General features: G+C 37.1%; 1 protein-coding gene across 19 annotated transcripts in view; it reads right to left on the bottom strand.

Annotated features, from left to right (window-relative positions):
• Positions 1 to 14712, bottom strand: part of CDC42BPB (CDC42 binding protein kinase beta) — a 95830-nt gene that overhangs the window by 22561 nt on the left and 58557 nt on the right. For 14 of the 19 annotated variants that reach the window (XR_012673789.1, XR_012673790.1, XR_012673792.1 and 11 more), the window contains exons 10-23: positions 13892 to 14058; positions 13674 to 13793; positions 11649 to 11782; positions 9833 to 10075; positions 8021 to 8131; positions 7314 to 7558; positions 7028 to 7133; positions 6329 to 6453; positions 5439 to 5544; positions 3640 to 3788; positions 2950 to 3044; positions 2783 to 2862; positions 1320 to 1370; positions 107 to 196 (exon numbers count right to left, since the gene is read on the bottom strand). Coding sequence is in view for 14 of the 19 variants with exons in the window: in XM_075151032.1 (XP_075007133.1) it covers positions 107 to 196; positions 1320 to 1370; positions 2783 to 2862; positions 2950 to 3044; positions 3640 to 3788; positions 5439 to 5544; positions 6329 to 6453; positions 7028 to 7133; positions 7314 to 7558; positions 8021 to 8131; positions 9833 to 10075; positions 11649 to 11782; positions 13674 to 13793; positions 13892 to 14058 (1822 nt within the window). In the remaining 5 variants the exon portion in view is untranslated. The remainder of the gene's footprint in view (positions 1 to 106; positions 197 to 1319; positions 1371 to 2782; positions 2863 to 2949; positions 3045 to 3639; positions 3789 to 5438; positions 5545 to 6328; positions 6454 to 7027; positions 7134 to 7313; positions 7559 to 8020; positions 8132 to 9832; positions 10076 to 11648; positions 11783 to 13673; positions 13794 to 13891; positions 14059 to 14712) is intronic. The other 5 variants (XM_075151022.1, XM_075151023.1, XM_075151024.1 and 2 more) reach the window with 1 other exon arrangement.

Raw genomic sequence — 14712 nt, 5'->3', positions numbered from 1 at the left:
CAATCCTGCTTCTTCATAATGAATGCTGCAATATGTATTTATCATGAACAAGACAGAGAGACTTTCTAGTGAATTGCTCTTCAGGGTAAAATAACGGCTCTCTTACTTCTTGTTGTTGCTCTGCAGTTACAACTGAAGTAGACGGTGAAACTTCTGACTTGGGGCCCTGTGTTTCCTGCTCACTAATAGAACTGGTCTGCAAAAGTGACAGCAAACACATTAGATTAGATACCACAGATCTGATGAAGTGTTCTCACGTCAACAAAATGGAAACACAAAACAATGCTCATTTCTATATGCAGTACACATACATCTAACAACTTTCCACTCTGAAAAAAATCTTTCCTCAAAACAAACCCTGCCACCTGATGGAAAAGCTGTAAAGCTGGAAGTACTGAAATGCAAAACCTCATAGTAGGCAGCATAAATGCTGTTAACAGCTGCCTTCTCCCAGCAAGGCTGCATCTAATCTCTTGCATGCAGGTATGGAATGATGTTTGAGAAGCCTGGCAATCATCCATAAAATAGCTTATTTCTCATGGTAGCTTACTACACTAGGATTTTTCTAGTGCACAGTAGCCAGCAATTCTGCCATAAGAAAAATTCTTAAAGTAGTACTACACAATCTTTTTAAAAGTTGTTTAAAAATGGTTGGCCTCTGTCTTTAAACGAATCATGTCTACTTAATCACATTGTCTTATATTTCTCTAAAATTTAAGACTAGCATCCATTACAAGCCTTCTATTAATTTCACACTTATATTAGCAACTACTAATTGCCAGCACAAGGGGGAAGTATGCTACAATTCCAGAGCTAAAGAAGCTGGGTGTGGAAGTAGGATACTGTATAACTGTACTCTGAGGACATCATGAAAACCATGATTAACAAACATCAGATTAGACTTCACATCAATGATGTAATTAGCACTAAAGGCAACAAGTAATGAATCACTCACTTCCCAGCCAGTTTAGACAGAGAGATGGCTCAAGTTCAGTTAGCTCACTAAATATGTTCAGATATTTGTTTTTTTTTTTGTTATGAATTGATTGGTAGGGCTGGGCCATTTAAGATCAAATTGTACTATTATGTAATATGAACTATTTAAAAATGCTAAGTGTGATTCAGCATTAGCCATATAGATAGTCAAAATATAAAATAGTAAGCCTGTAAAGAAGTATTAAAAGAAAACTAAACTAGTTCTATTTAGCGGATTAAGTCATAGAGAAGTTAAGGAAGCAAAATCTCTAGTTTTAGAAGGCCATTTTTACTATGACAGGTCACAACAAAATAAGGAGACAAAACTACTAGCAAAAACTTACTTCTTCCCAAAAGGCTAGCAGAGAAGATGTAGACGAAGAAGAAACAGAATCCTTTGTTGTAACGGATATGAGGGATAAAAACGATCACTTATCACCCACAGGAAAACTTCAGATAGAATATTAATAGGCTAGCTAAATAAAATGGTTTTTATGGCCAAATTATATTTATTCAAATTAAGCCGGAGCAGATGACATGAACTATCTCTATATGTACACGTGAAAAAAAATTGTTAATGGAAGTCATTAAGTACAGTATCATCAATTTTAATGTAATTCATCAGAAAATGCCACCTGCATTTCCATAGCGACTACATATGTATTGCAGGATCTGTAAAATGGAATCTTGATTAGTTATGGGCTTGATATTTTACATGTTACTGTTTTAAGTATATCTGGTTCTTTTTAAAGCTTTGTTTTAAAATATCAAGGTCAGTAGATAAAAATTTTTATTCAGATAGTAGCATATATCATGTTTCTCTCTCTTCCCCCCACCTCATCCATATAGCACATCTTGCTGCTTCAGCAAGAAAGCAAGCGTGGACATTTTGTGACTGGGAACAGCACATACACAAAGTGTATCTCAATACCACAGCATGTCCATATGCTTTCTTTTTAGTGACAGTGACAATTTGGGGAAAAAAAAAATAATAGAGGGAGTACACATTTCAGATATAAAAATCTAACCAGACCGATGAGGTTTTAACTTTGAGTCCCTTTAACTCAGCTCCATAAACATAACAGATTATTCTTTCCAGTTCCAGATCTTGGTTTTATCCTAAACTGTCTATGTGTTTTGCAAAAAAACATCCCAGAAAATCTTCACGGATCAAGAGTTCATGAGGTAAGGAAATGTGATTCAATGTTGCATTTAACAGCTGCTTCCTCAGGGAATGCACAAACCTTTTTAACTGAAACGCCCAGTTGGAGCTGTGATTTGTATGATTAGTTTTCTAAGGATCAGAGGGTGTGTCATGATAAACTTCTTATACCAACATCTGTGGGTCCTCTAATTCTCTTCCCAGTTCCTTCTACTCTAACCACTCCATTAAGATCTGGAGCCAACGATTTTACATATCTGTTTAAATACTCCTTGAACTGTGTGAATACTTTTCCTCGTACTAATCAGCATCTTCCAACTGCAAAGCATTTAATTCCTTATTTGTAACAGGGTGTGCCAGCCTTTCCAAAAAACCCTGAATATATATTATTCAGCCTAATTTTGAGATTAACCTAAACAAATAAGCTAGAATGGGAAATAATTACTGTGAACTTCTGGGAATATTTCCCAAAGGTGCCAGCTTCCCCACAAAATGGCAAGCAATCTGACATCTACTGGACATCCAATTCTGCGTCACACTAATTTGGCTAATATGTCAGATGCAAACATGCCATATAGTGCTTTTACGTAATAAAAATATAATTCGGCTATCACATTTTTATAGTTATTTTACGTAATAACTCACTCTGAAAGTCAGATCACGTGCAAGAGGAGAGGTGTTGAAATATTCAAAAATGGAATCTTGAAAGTCTGGAAGTTTGAGACCTAAAAGCCAAAGCAGAACAGGCTTAGCTAAAAGGCAACATTGCAGGTGGTGTTAGAACTCTGTTAAAACACACTAACTTTAATTACCTGAATCTGTTCTGTATTTTTCTTCCAGTTTTTTCTTCAAACCTTCCATCTCTTCCAATAGTTCCCTATTTTTTGCTTCCGATTCCTTTAATTTACTAAAGCAACACAATACGATCAAAATGCAATCTGAAATATCTCAAAGGCAGGAATACCAGTGCACAGGGTTGTTAATTTCTGGTCCTACATCTCAGAGTTTTGGAAAATGCTTTTTTTTTTTTTTTGAGGAGTGGTGGTGGTTTTTTAATTTTTTTTTTCCTCTGAATAGGCACGTCACTACTTGATGAGACAGTGAAAACTGTACTTGCGACTCCTGCTATCATTGCAGATATCTGCCAAACAAAATTATTCTAATAGTAGTTTGGCTTTTAATTCCCAAGAATATGTCTACTCTCCAGTTAGTCTTAGAAAAGGTATTGAATTTGTTTTGAATTTGCTCTTATGCTTTTTTTTTCCTCAGGTGCCCGAGATCTGTATCTTATTACCAAGCTGTTCACAGCAGTGAAATGTTTACTTGAAGAAATTTTTACAGTTCTCATTTGACTATGTAAGAAATTTGTAGTCTGTGGAATGGGATCTTTCTGGCAAAGTCCAATATCCCAGGCACAAGGGGCCATTTTAAGAAAGTTACTATTCTAACCAGCAGTTTAGAGCAGCGCATTAAACCCCAAACAGAACCAAAGCCCTTATTACCTTTCAAAAGATATGTTTGCATCTTTAACTTTTCGTAGCTCTTCTTGAACTAGTTGTTTGGCACGAATTTCTGCATCAAGGGCAGACTGTAATTCCAGCCTAGCTGACATATCCAACTTCTGACTGCGTCGCACTTTCCAAAGTGGATCCTGTTGCAGTAAATTACTGAATATTAATATCAACTGTCTAAAGATATTTCTATTCTTGTTCAAAGACATAAAATAGCTTTCACACTGGTTCAGAGAATGCTCTTTTAATTAGTTATGGATGGTATACCCGCTACATGGAAATCAGTCGATAGTCAGACTTTGTTACACAAAAACGAAGTAATGAGCAATTTTTATAATGGTTAAACCACTATGACAATATGCTTGAAACCAAAATGCTGGATCACTGAGCATGGAAGTCAAATTGAGACAACCCATTGAAAATGGCTAGTTTTCATTGTCCAATGTAGAAAAGAGTATAAAACTTGCACAGTGACATACTGGACTTTCAAACATGAGATAAATGTAAATATTTAATGTAAAACATACTAATCTAAAACATACCAAGAGTGGCAAAGGCATGAAAAAATGAAATTTTTTTGAGATACCCAAGATACCTGTTTCCTAAACAGGTCTTACACTTGCTAAGCAGCATACACTATACTTCTGCATATACCATGCAATTCTGCCCTACTACCCCCAAAAGCTAATTTCCCGAGCTCTTCCAAGCATTTTTCACTGTGGACTACATTATCCATTCCCTAATGGATACCCCTCTAGTCACACGTGAACTTGCAAGTAACAGTCATGAAAATGAGAGGCATTGTTTTATGTTGAGAAATAATTGCCTTAGATCAGGTTCTGCTGAAGTTACAAAATCAGTTGTAATATAAAGAACAGACAGCGTAGCTACAGCTGTAGCAGTAGCTAAGAAGAAAATGCCAACTGCATTTGATCTGATCTTTCTTCCTATTAAACCTCTCAATATTATAATCATCTCTTGATGATGTAGGCAAATGTTAGCTCACAGGAAGTCATAACTTTCTCTTATTTTCTACTATTCATAGGTTTGGAAGGGCTAAGTGACTTCTTATCTGTATAAACCAGCAGCAGATAGACTCTTTGCATGGCAGACTGTGCTGACCGGCATTGCTAGGGATGTGGGCTTCCATGCCTACCTGCAAATGGCTCTCCCTTTCCTTATGCAGGTACTTAGTACCTGCCAAGGCAAGACAGTGTTTTCGTCCTTGAAAATGTACTCCTTCATGAGGGCTCTTCTATTTTGCAGATTTTTTTGGGGAATTCATGTTACTACTGTACAGGAAAATTATGGTATAAGGTCTCATTGTTCTGCATGTAAATAAAGCTACATGCTCTCAGCACGTCCCTAGTTTGTAACAATACCAACCAGCTAATGCTTGTTCACAAACGAAAACTTACTTTGTTATCTCACTGTAAAAACAACTAAAATTATTCACTTGCATCTAACATGGTGAGGTACATTTCTGTACTCCCCTTTAATGGTTTAAGTTATTGTTTCTTCTCTCCTCTGTACTGTTTAAAGCAGTCTGTGATGGCAGATATTAGTAAGAAACACCCCCCCGCCTCTAACATCTCATCAGATGACCCAAACGGATTTCACAAGAATAGCTAAAATCTAGAAAGTCATTAGAGCAGAGTATTTATTAGAAAAGAATTCTGATTATGAATAGATATCGATAAGACAGGAGCTGAAACTAAAGAAGCAGCTGCTTAGACATCCCCAGAACAGCCTGAATGCCTGCTTACCAGGCAATTACTGAATTTTCTTACCAGTGTTCGTGACCCCAGACTGGAACTTCTCAATGATTCTAGTTCTTCTGTCATCTTGGAAGCTAATGCTTGGAGATAGCCACGAGCATCCTTCTCATCACTCACCCTATTGTGCAATTACAAAAAACTGTTACTTAACAGTTTCATGGCTCATAGCACCAAATACTGTACCACCAAATAATCAGAGTGTCTGCCCTGGATTTAGGGACACAGCAGGGAAAACTCTCCCAGCAACCGAAAACTGAATATACCTTAGATTGCTTGCTTTAGATTTTTCTTTTATCTGATTCTTTTGATTGTGGCAGTTGCTAGGGAAACGGAAGTTTCCCTTCTACCATCAGCAAGAGTTCTGCAGAGATTCACTGTTATTGTTTGGAACATGATCTGCATATTGCTTGCTCAATTTTCATAAGGGCTACCTTCAAGTCCTTCTTGTCTTGCATAGGACAAGAAAATACTTCCACACAGCTTGCTAAAACAGCAAATAAGAGGGAAAAACTGACCTGTGAATTAAGCGCAAGTGCTTGTCTGGTACAGCTAGTGAGGTTCTATATGTTAACATGGACCTTTTAAATCATGACCATCTTCCTGAATGAATTTATCAAAATATTCCATATTAGGTGATTTAATGATCACTTTAGAGACTGAAGCAAGTTGACACCAAACCCCTCTCTTTTATACGTAATAGAATCTGACAATTTCACTTGTCATTACTACGCAGCAACAGTAGAAAGCAGAAGAAAAACAGTTAACCAACACTCAGAAATACCATGCTTTTGTGGATCCCAGACACAGAGAAAGGACCTAGCTATACATTTTAAAAAAAAAAAAAAGCCAATCAATATTTTAGAACTTGAAAGTGGCCATCTGGACCTCTAAATAGCACATACCATTGAATAATTTCTGCAATCTGAGCCTCCCAGTGAGCAACAGACTCCTTCTTTGCTGCTAGGTCTTGGAGCTCATCTTCTAGCTGCCTGTTCTGTGCTGTTAATTTGTCCACAAAGGAGCAAAGCTGAAACAAAAGATTAATTTCACCCATGGCTTATGTCAGTTTCAGGCTTTTTACATATGCATGTGTCTACACACATATAGAATCTGAACAAACAAGACCACCCTGGGCTATCTGGAAGTTCTAACACAGACCAAAAAACTGGAAGGGGTTCTTTTTTTGTGGAACTGGAGACTAGCTCCTGAGCATAGAACAACACATTGCCAGTTCACTCAAAATGAAAAGAAAAAGCGAGTGTAGAGGCCATCAAGAGGAATGAGGCTTAACTGTAAGCCATCAGGAAGGCAAGCAGTCTTTGTAAATGCTTCCCTCTCTGTGCGGCCTTCATGGAGAAATCAGAAGGTGGTGGTGCCCTCTGAGTTGTGGGAATCAATCCCACAAAGAGCAGTACTGAGATGCTAAAGTTACTATTTAGCCAGATCTCTTGCCATTTATATGGCAAAAACTACATTTGTTTTATTCAGGTATTGCCTGAACATTTACAGATCTGTTCTGATCAATGAGTAGACTATTTCAACATCAGAAAGTACAAAGTAAGAATTGTAGTTTGCTTAAAAATGTTTCCTAAAATAATTACCCTCTCATTTTCTGTTGTTAGCTTTTTGTTATCTTCCACGAGCATAGATCTTTCACGCTCATATTTCTCTTTCATTGTTCCTACTGCTTCCTCCATTTCACTGTGCCTAAGGAGAAGGACAAGAAATAGAAACACTTATACTGTAACACTGCTGAACCTGTAGGCTGGGATTTTCAAAAAGGAATAAATAGAGTTAAAGTGATATACCGTCCTGCACAGATACCTATGCAATGCAATACAGAAAAAAAAGAAATCCATAGTTAATGAATCATGCCTGAAAGCTTACCTCTCTCGCTTTGTTTTCTCTAATTTATCCTTTAATATCATGATCTCTTTCTGCAGTGCAAGCTGATGGCTCTCTGAATCATGTACTTCCTTTTTCACGTTTTTTACTTCCAAAACGTGTGATGCTTCTCTTCGGACCAACTCCTCTTCATAAAATAAGATTTTCTTTTCCAGCTCAGACTTAATTTTGGAAAGCTCCTGCTGATGCTCTAGTGTGGCACCTGCTGCCCGGCCTCCCTGCTTCAGCTGCAGAAGAAGAAGAGAAACCATCAGGAAAAGACTATCATCTTTATATTTTTGGAACATTATTTAAACTTAGAATTGTCAAATTGGTTGCACTTCGGAAAAATTTTTATCTGAGCACTGAGTGATTTAAAGGGTGCCTGTCTCCAAGTATTAAGCCCCATAAGTGACTGCTCTGATTACATGGCTCTAATAAGGGGTTCAAATGGGTTGCAGAGATAATCAATTTGGATCACATTGGTTTAGTATCTCCTTAGAATTCATAAACTGGACATTTTCAAGACAATAGTGTCCAATGAGATATTAAAGTACTTCAAACAAAAAAAACCCTAAATAAATCTGAACAGGTTAGGTCAGGCTCTAGTAATGCTGTAGTGTTTGTCTCCCAGAGGCATCAACAGTTGAGTAAGCAAAACTATTGCAGCTCTTGTGTCATGAGTAAGAATTTGTCAAAAACCATGTAACCTTTAGAGCTTCCAGTTCATTTTCCAGTTGCTTGGAAAAGACCTCACTGTGCTCACGAAGCTTGCGTTCTTTTGATGCTTCTGCTACAACTTCTTCAAGTTGGGCTTCCAGCTGCAACAAGAGTAATTTTAAGTCATTTCAACACAAGATAGTGCTATCTGTATCATTCATTTCCTTTCCTACATACGGAGGAGCAGCAAGTTTTTCCTTATTTCCATTTTAAGTTACACCCTATAACAATCATCTCAGAATGCCGTGATAATTTTTTTGCCTTCATTGATCCAGGCATCCATCTCTCATGCAGTAGAACTATTACTATATGACTTTTTGTACTGATAAGAACTACACCAAATATGTGCAGGGATAACCGCACAGCTTCTATTAATGCTAAGAGAAGGAAATGACACTAAGAAGTCATTGCAGTTGAGAAAGAAGAAAGTCTCCCACATTTACAGGTCAGCTCCATGCCTCAGTATCTACTAAGGCAGCTTAAAAATCTCAACCTTTGAGCCAAATTATTGCAAAATACTTCAAATATGAACACTGGACACTTTTACTTTGCAATTATAAAACAAAATAAGCTTGATCATCCATTTATTGACCTCAGAAATCTTATCAGAAAGACAATTTAGTGGCAACTAAGGCAACTGTTGCAATTCAAGCAGAAATGGCAAGGCTTTAAAACCTGACAGGAAGAGTAAGATTTGTTTTTCTGCATTCAAATTCAACTAGCAAAGTTGTTTTTAAAAGGATTGTATTTAGAATTGTGGGCCAAGATAATGAACTTACAGTCTATGTTCTGAATAGAAGACTGATACAGCTGTTAGGAAAGGGAGAACAGAGGAATTTGTAAGAACAAAGACAGGAGATTATAATGCCCTGCATGGAAGTATTTAACTGAATAAGCCTTGGATGCCTGCTGCATTCTGCTCTAGAGACAAGGTGCCACAGCCCTATGCATCAAATATGGTGCCCCAGACACCTTTGCCTTTCCCAGCTAACTACCACTTCTTATTCATGGATAAAAGTCTGAGAAACTTCATCTCTTACTACATTTTCATAGACTGCCCTTCAATTTGCTAGAAGTTTTCTAGCAAAAAAGTTTCTAGTTTCTAGTTTCTAAAGCTCTTGAATTTCTCTTCTACACTTCACCCAGAGAATACATAAAATTTGATGGTTTTTCAGTGATTAAAACACTCCAGGTTAACCACAATAGCTGTTTCTTATGCCCTCTTCTGGTTATCCACTTCATCTTACGTAAAACTATAAATTGCCTAGAATACCAATTGGAAATTAACTTGCTTAAAGATATTACAGACATTCTCTACAATGACTAACTACAGAGGAAGGAAAACCACGTATTTAGTCTGTATCACTATTCTTCCCTCCAGCTGAAGAGAAAAATTCAGCTGAAAAAAACCAAAGTCAGAATACTCCAACCTTAAAGCACATGAAGATATTAAGCTCTCTAGGTTTCAAGCTGACTTATGAGTCAGAGTCTACAAGAATCAAAACACAAGAACCAAGAAGCTGGGCATATAGGAAGAATAGTTTCCTCCAGATTAAAATCAGCCCAAGTACAAACAAAAAGAAGACTCGGTTCTTTCCTGATACATCAGTAAAACATTTAGAAACAAAATCAAGATCTATTTTGTGATCTGTAGCGAAGTTATATGGAAAAGTTATGGAGGTAATTTCTTATAGACAAAGTAAGTTACCGTTAACAGTGCCAATTTTTCAATACAATCACATATGAGATACTGGATAAGCAGCAACTGAAACATGTTATTGTTAGCTATTTTATCAAGCTACCTCTTTTCTGATCTTCTCCGATTTACGGATGTCCTGTCGCATAGCATCAATTTTCTGCATGCTCACTTCCACCTCTTCTTCTTTGTCGCGAAGTTGACGGGACAGCTTCTGCTTTTGGGACCGCAAGTCTCCCATCCTCTCACTGAGCTCGGAGAACTCCTGCACAGCTAGCTTTCTTTGCTGGTGGGCATCCCTTAATTCTTTGGATTGTGTCTTTAATCTCTCTGAGGCTTCTACAAGTTGCTGGTTTAAATAAAAAAAAGTAATAATAAAAAAGTCATTTGAACTCCATATATTCTTTCCAAGAAGAAAGGAAGTGGACCTACATAAGCATGACTTGAAAGCTTGACCTCCTCACATAACTGTAAAATATTATTTATAATACTTAATTTACACAAAGTTTTTTTTTCCGGGTAAGCAGCTGCAGTAACATACCAAGACAGCAGTTATTCTGCTTCTAGTCTGGCAGCTCCAAGAGTACCTTTGCTGTTCCAGAAGTCTGTCTTATAAATCTGACTATACAAGGCCACCTCACTTCCAAATAACTTCATTTCAGATTACCACCATGTACCTGCACAATAGTAATCTTTTTTTAAAGGAAAGTTTTAGCAGACAGAACATTCAGGAGAGCCATCAAATACACTGTACCAGCACTGAGACGCTGCAGCAAATCTTGTGAAATTCTTCAGAAAACTGAGGAAGATTCCTCAGAACAAACTGTGAAGCGCTAATACTTTAACTGAAAGTGTAAAAGCTGTTTCCTTTACAGTAAGTAGTTAACGAAAATTAACAAGATTAAAATACAAATTGAATGTTCTACATAAAATCATTTGAGAATGGGGGGGGGGAAGAAAAAGAGCAAAACTAGACAACAGAATAAATGTATACTGGCCAAAAGACTTCTAAAATATTCTGCCGTTAGTAGGAGTATTGCAGGAGCATTCACTAACTTCCCAAAAGGCATGTGTTCAAATCAGGAGGAGCAGATTTGCTTTCTCTGCTACTCATACACTCTGGTAAATAACCCTTACCACTGGTTAACAGACAGAAGAGAGACTGTTAAATTCTACTGGACAAAACCCCCAAAGATTATGGCCCATGGATTACTTCTGGGTCCATCTAAATGCCATGTGAACAATACAGCTGCTAGACTTTTCCAAAACTAGCTATTTGAATAGAGATAGCTTTTTTTGATATTATTGAAACTGGTATGTAGTATATGCAAACCCCTATTTACTACTGCAAAATATTTTGCTGACTTAAACTAAGATACTGTTACATTTTAGGAAGCAAACAAAGGTGTAATTTACACAACAGTAAATAAACTCAGCAATTACCTAAAAGTCATCCTCAGCCTTAAGCAATAATTAACCTTTTGGTATTACAAAGGGTAAGTGGGCTCAAGCTGGAGCAGTGACCTAGCTCTATTAACTCTTTCATACATATATATATATATATATATATGCATGCTTTTTGGTATCTACAGGACTGATGACTAGCCATAGATCTGAGTTTAACTCCTGTGTATATTGAAACAGTTGAGAATAATTAAATAGTTAAACTAAAACCATTCTTTTGGTGTTTGTTCCATCTAGCAGAACACATTTGAAATAAATAAGATGCCTATCAACTTCCAAAAAAGAAAGTGTCCTATTTTGGAAAACTACTGTATTGCAAATGAAATTAACAGGTTCACTAACATCTCAGTATAGTTTTAAAAAGCAGCATTTAAAACACTAAAATTGCAGTCACAACAAAACCGTTCTATAACTACTTACATGATTATTTTTAAACATATCTATCTTTGGATCAATACCTTATGAAGGTCCTCCTTTTCTTGCCGCAGTACTCTGCACTGTTTTTCTAGTCCTTTCAACTTGTGTATAGAGTCTTCATGTTCTTGTCGAAAAGACACTGCATCTGCAAGCTGTCCTTCCAGTTTACTTATATCTGTAGATTAATACATATTAAACTGGTCCTAAATTTACACCAATAAAGCACACAACATTACTCAAGCAAACTGGCATCACTTTGTTTGGAAAATCAACTTCTTTCCTGTTCCCACCATTTTAGACTGTTTAAGGTAATTTTGGGGCATTGACAGCTCCATTTAATTTTAATTTTCTCAACCTATTAAAGAAATTCTCCCAAAGACTGTGATCTCTTGAAGTGAAAAAGCCTTAGCACAGGGCTTTGTTTTCTTTTTAAGGAATGCAACTTCTAGCCCTTGAAACCATTGAAATAAACTTGAGTTGTTCAAATTCCAGTTCTAGTAATTTGTCTCCTAAAGAGTTTTCATTATATGACAAGCAAGGCTATAGTCAGTCATTAGTGCATCCAGCAAGACAGGAAAGGACTATTTATTTCCTGGAGTGGATAAGAACTCACAATCTGAGAAAAAAATACCATCCTGCACGAGGCAGGCTGGAGACGCGACTCGACTGCCCATATTCCTGGCAGTATATTCTCCTGGTCATTCTCTCTTTACTCTCAAAGAAAATTAAACAAATTTGATTTGAAATTATCACCTTTAAGTGCAACAAACTAAACACCTTTATATATTTCTGCTCAGTCTTAAGAGCTGGTAAGAAAATGAACTGCCATTCTCCATTTGGTTTTAATTACTACTTCTTTTAAACAAATAAATAAATTGCACAGGGAATAACTGTCTCACTCAAGTTCCACTGATGTCTGTGGCAGAACAGACCTATGTGTTAGGGATCCCAAGCACTGCTGTAACGACTGAAGTATTATACCTTTTCTCATTTCAGCACAAACCTCCTCCCACTCTACGCAAACCAATACTACTTCTTTTTAAACGAGATCATACTGCTAGTTTTTATATTTAACAGGACACCATTGGCTGAAGAGCTAGATAAATGTGAACCATTTGCAGAAGCAGCACCTTAATCTAACTATTTTGACTCAAACCTAATTTCAGAATATACAAGAATAGCTTTTTTTGGAAGGGTAATCTACTTAGGAGAGCTGAGCTGATTTTTGCAATGCATGCACCTACAAAGGGGGTATATTGCCAAACTGCAGGGGGGTATACTGCCAAACTGCGGGGGGGAGGGGGGGAGCGGAAATCAGCATCAGCAACTCAGCATCTGATCTCACTCACGTTATTCTACAGGCCCCTACAAACCTCTCAGCCAAGTCATTAAGATTCAGAACTACCATTTTGTTTATCACTGATTCCCACTTAAAAATTAGATGCTAACAGGAGGTTTGTATGGATAAACTAATAGCATTGTCAAGCAACAGATTTTCAGTGATATGGATGAGTCAGTCTTCTCTCAGGACAGATGCCAGTATTTGTTTTTCTGCAATGCTCAGTGCTTCCTAATTAATGCATCACCAGACAGAAACACAAAGGGAGCAGGAGCTCAGAAATATTTAAATGTGAACTATTATTACACATCCTCCCACCCTTATGTTACTAAAGAGCAACTAGCTTTCTCCCCCCACTGTCTCTTACACCTACCTCCAGTAAAACCCCTCCAAAACGACACCCACCCCCCACAAGGAGGAGTAAGAGAATCTCTTGAGACTTCTAGAGACATCACAAAAAATATTTAACTGAACCCATCTAGACAATTCATTGTACTCTAGACCCCCCATGCTAGTATATGCTATCAGGCCGAGCAAGTGGAAGAAAAAGTTAAGTGCTCACTGGAAAAACCGAAATTCCTCTTAATATTGAACGAGACTTTAAAAACCCTTTTTTTTTTTAAGCACCTAAGAACATTAATTCTACTTATTGCAAAAACACAGTACATATTTTGCTACTCCTAGTTATATTAAATTGCATCACTATAATTACCTGCCAGAGGCTTACCTGTTAATTTGTTCTTCAACCGTTCAATTTCTTCATTTAATTTTTTTATTTCCTTATCACGGCTTGTATTTACTGTAACACATGCTGGACCCTGGAGGTTCTGCATTGTCTGTGTAGATTCTTAAAACCAGAAAAGGAAGGAAAAGGTTTTCAACAAATACATTCCAATTCCTCCTAATGAGCAGAACTAAGAATCCAAACAAATATAAACCACTAACCTTGCAGTTTTCTGTTCAAATCCTGCTTTTCTTGCTCTAATTTCCGTATTTTCTTTTCATAGCCTTCTATTTGTGAAGTGTTCTTTAAGTCACGCTGTACATCCATATCTTTGGTTACAGTGTCAGACTGCATCGCACTCTTTAAAGTGCCTCTATCAGATAAAGAGCTGAAAATAAATATGTAAGTTAGAACATTTTAATAAATACTCACAACAATCTATAGCAGTGACATGCTGGGATTCCACCAAATATACACCTTAAATTTACAAGAACAATTAGTGCAGTACTGTTGAGACAGCTGTCAAGGTAGATGAAGTTATTATTCCCTAGCTACTGTGTACGCTGCTGTAGAATTAAGATACCTGCATTCTGGACTTTAATGATGCGGACGTATATTCACTTTACAAACTGCCTAAATGATTGAAAATGTTAGCTTTCCTATGCTAAAGGTTACTAGTACCTGACAGCAAAGTAAGTGTACGTGCACTGAGAGAGCTGAGAAACAAACCCAAAAGTTTGAAGTGTGACAAAGATGGATTTAAGTTAAGCCACATGATCTCACTCTGAAAAGGATGAGATGTGTGTACTGGGTTCTTTCTGAAATAGTATTGTATGGGGTAACAAACCCCAGCAAAGGGAAATAACGGAATAACAAACAGGGCAGAATAACCTTAAGATCAGAGACAAGTATATGTTTAAGGGATCTCTGAAGTCAGATGGAGGCCATTTCAAAGACGTGCAAAGTGAGCCGCTTTGTCCATGCTCAGAACCACCTACGTTCACTTAGCCTACCAGCAGAGCTTTGGACCAATGAGCTAATC

This window comes from Calonectris borealis, chromosome 5 (assembly GCF_964195595.1).
Source record: "Calonectris borealis chromosome 5, bCalBor7.hap1.2, whole genome shotgun sequence".
In the NCBI taxonomy this organism is placed as follows: domain Eukaryota; kingdom Metazoa; phylum Chordata; class Aves; order Procellariiformes; family Procellariidae; genus Calonectris; species Calonectris borealis.
This window is presented reverse-complemented; position numbering and strand designations above follow the sequence as displayed.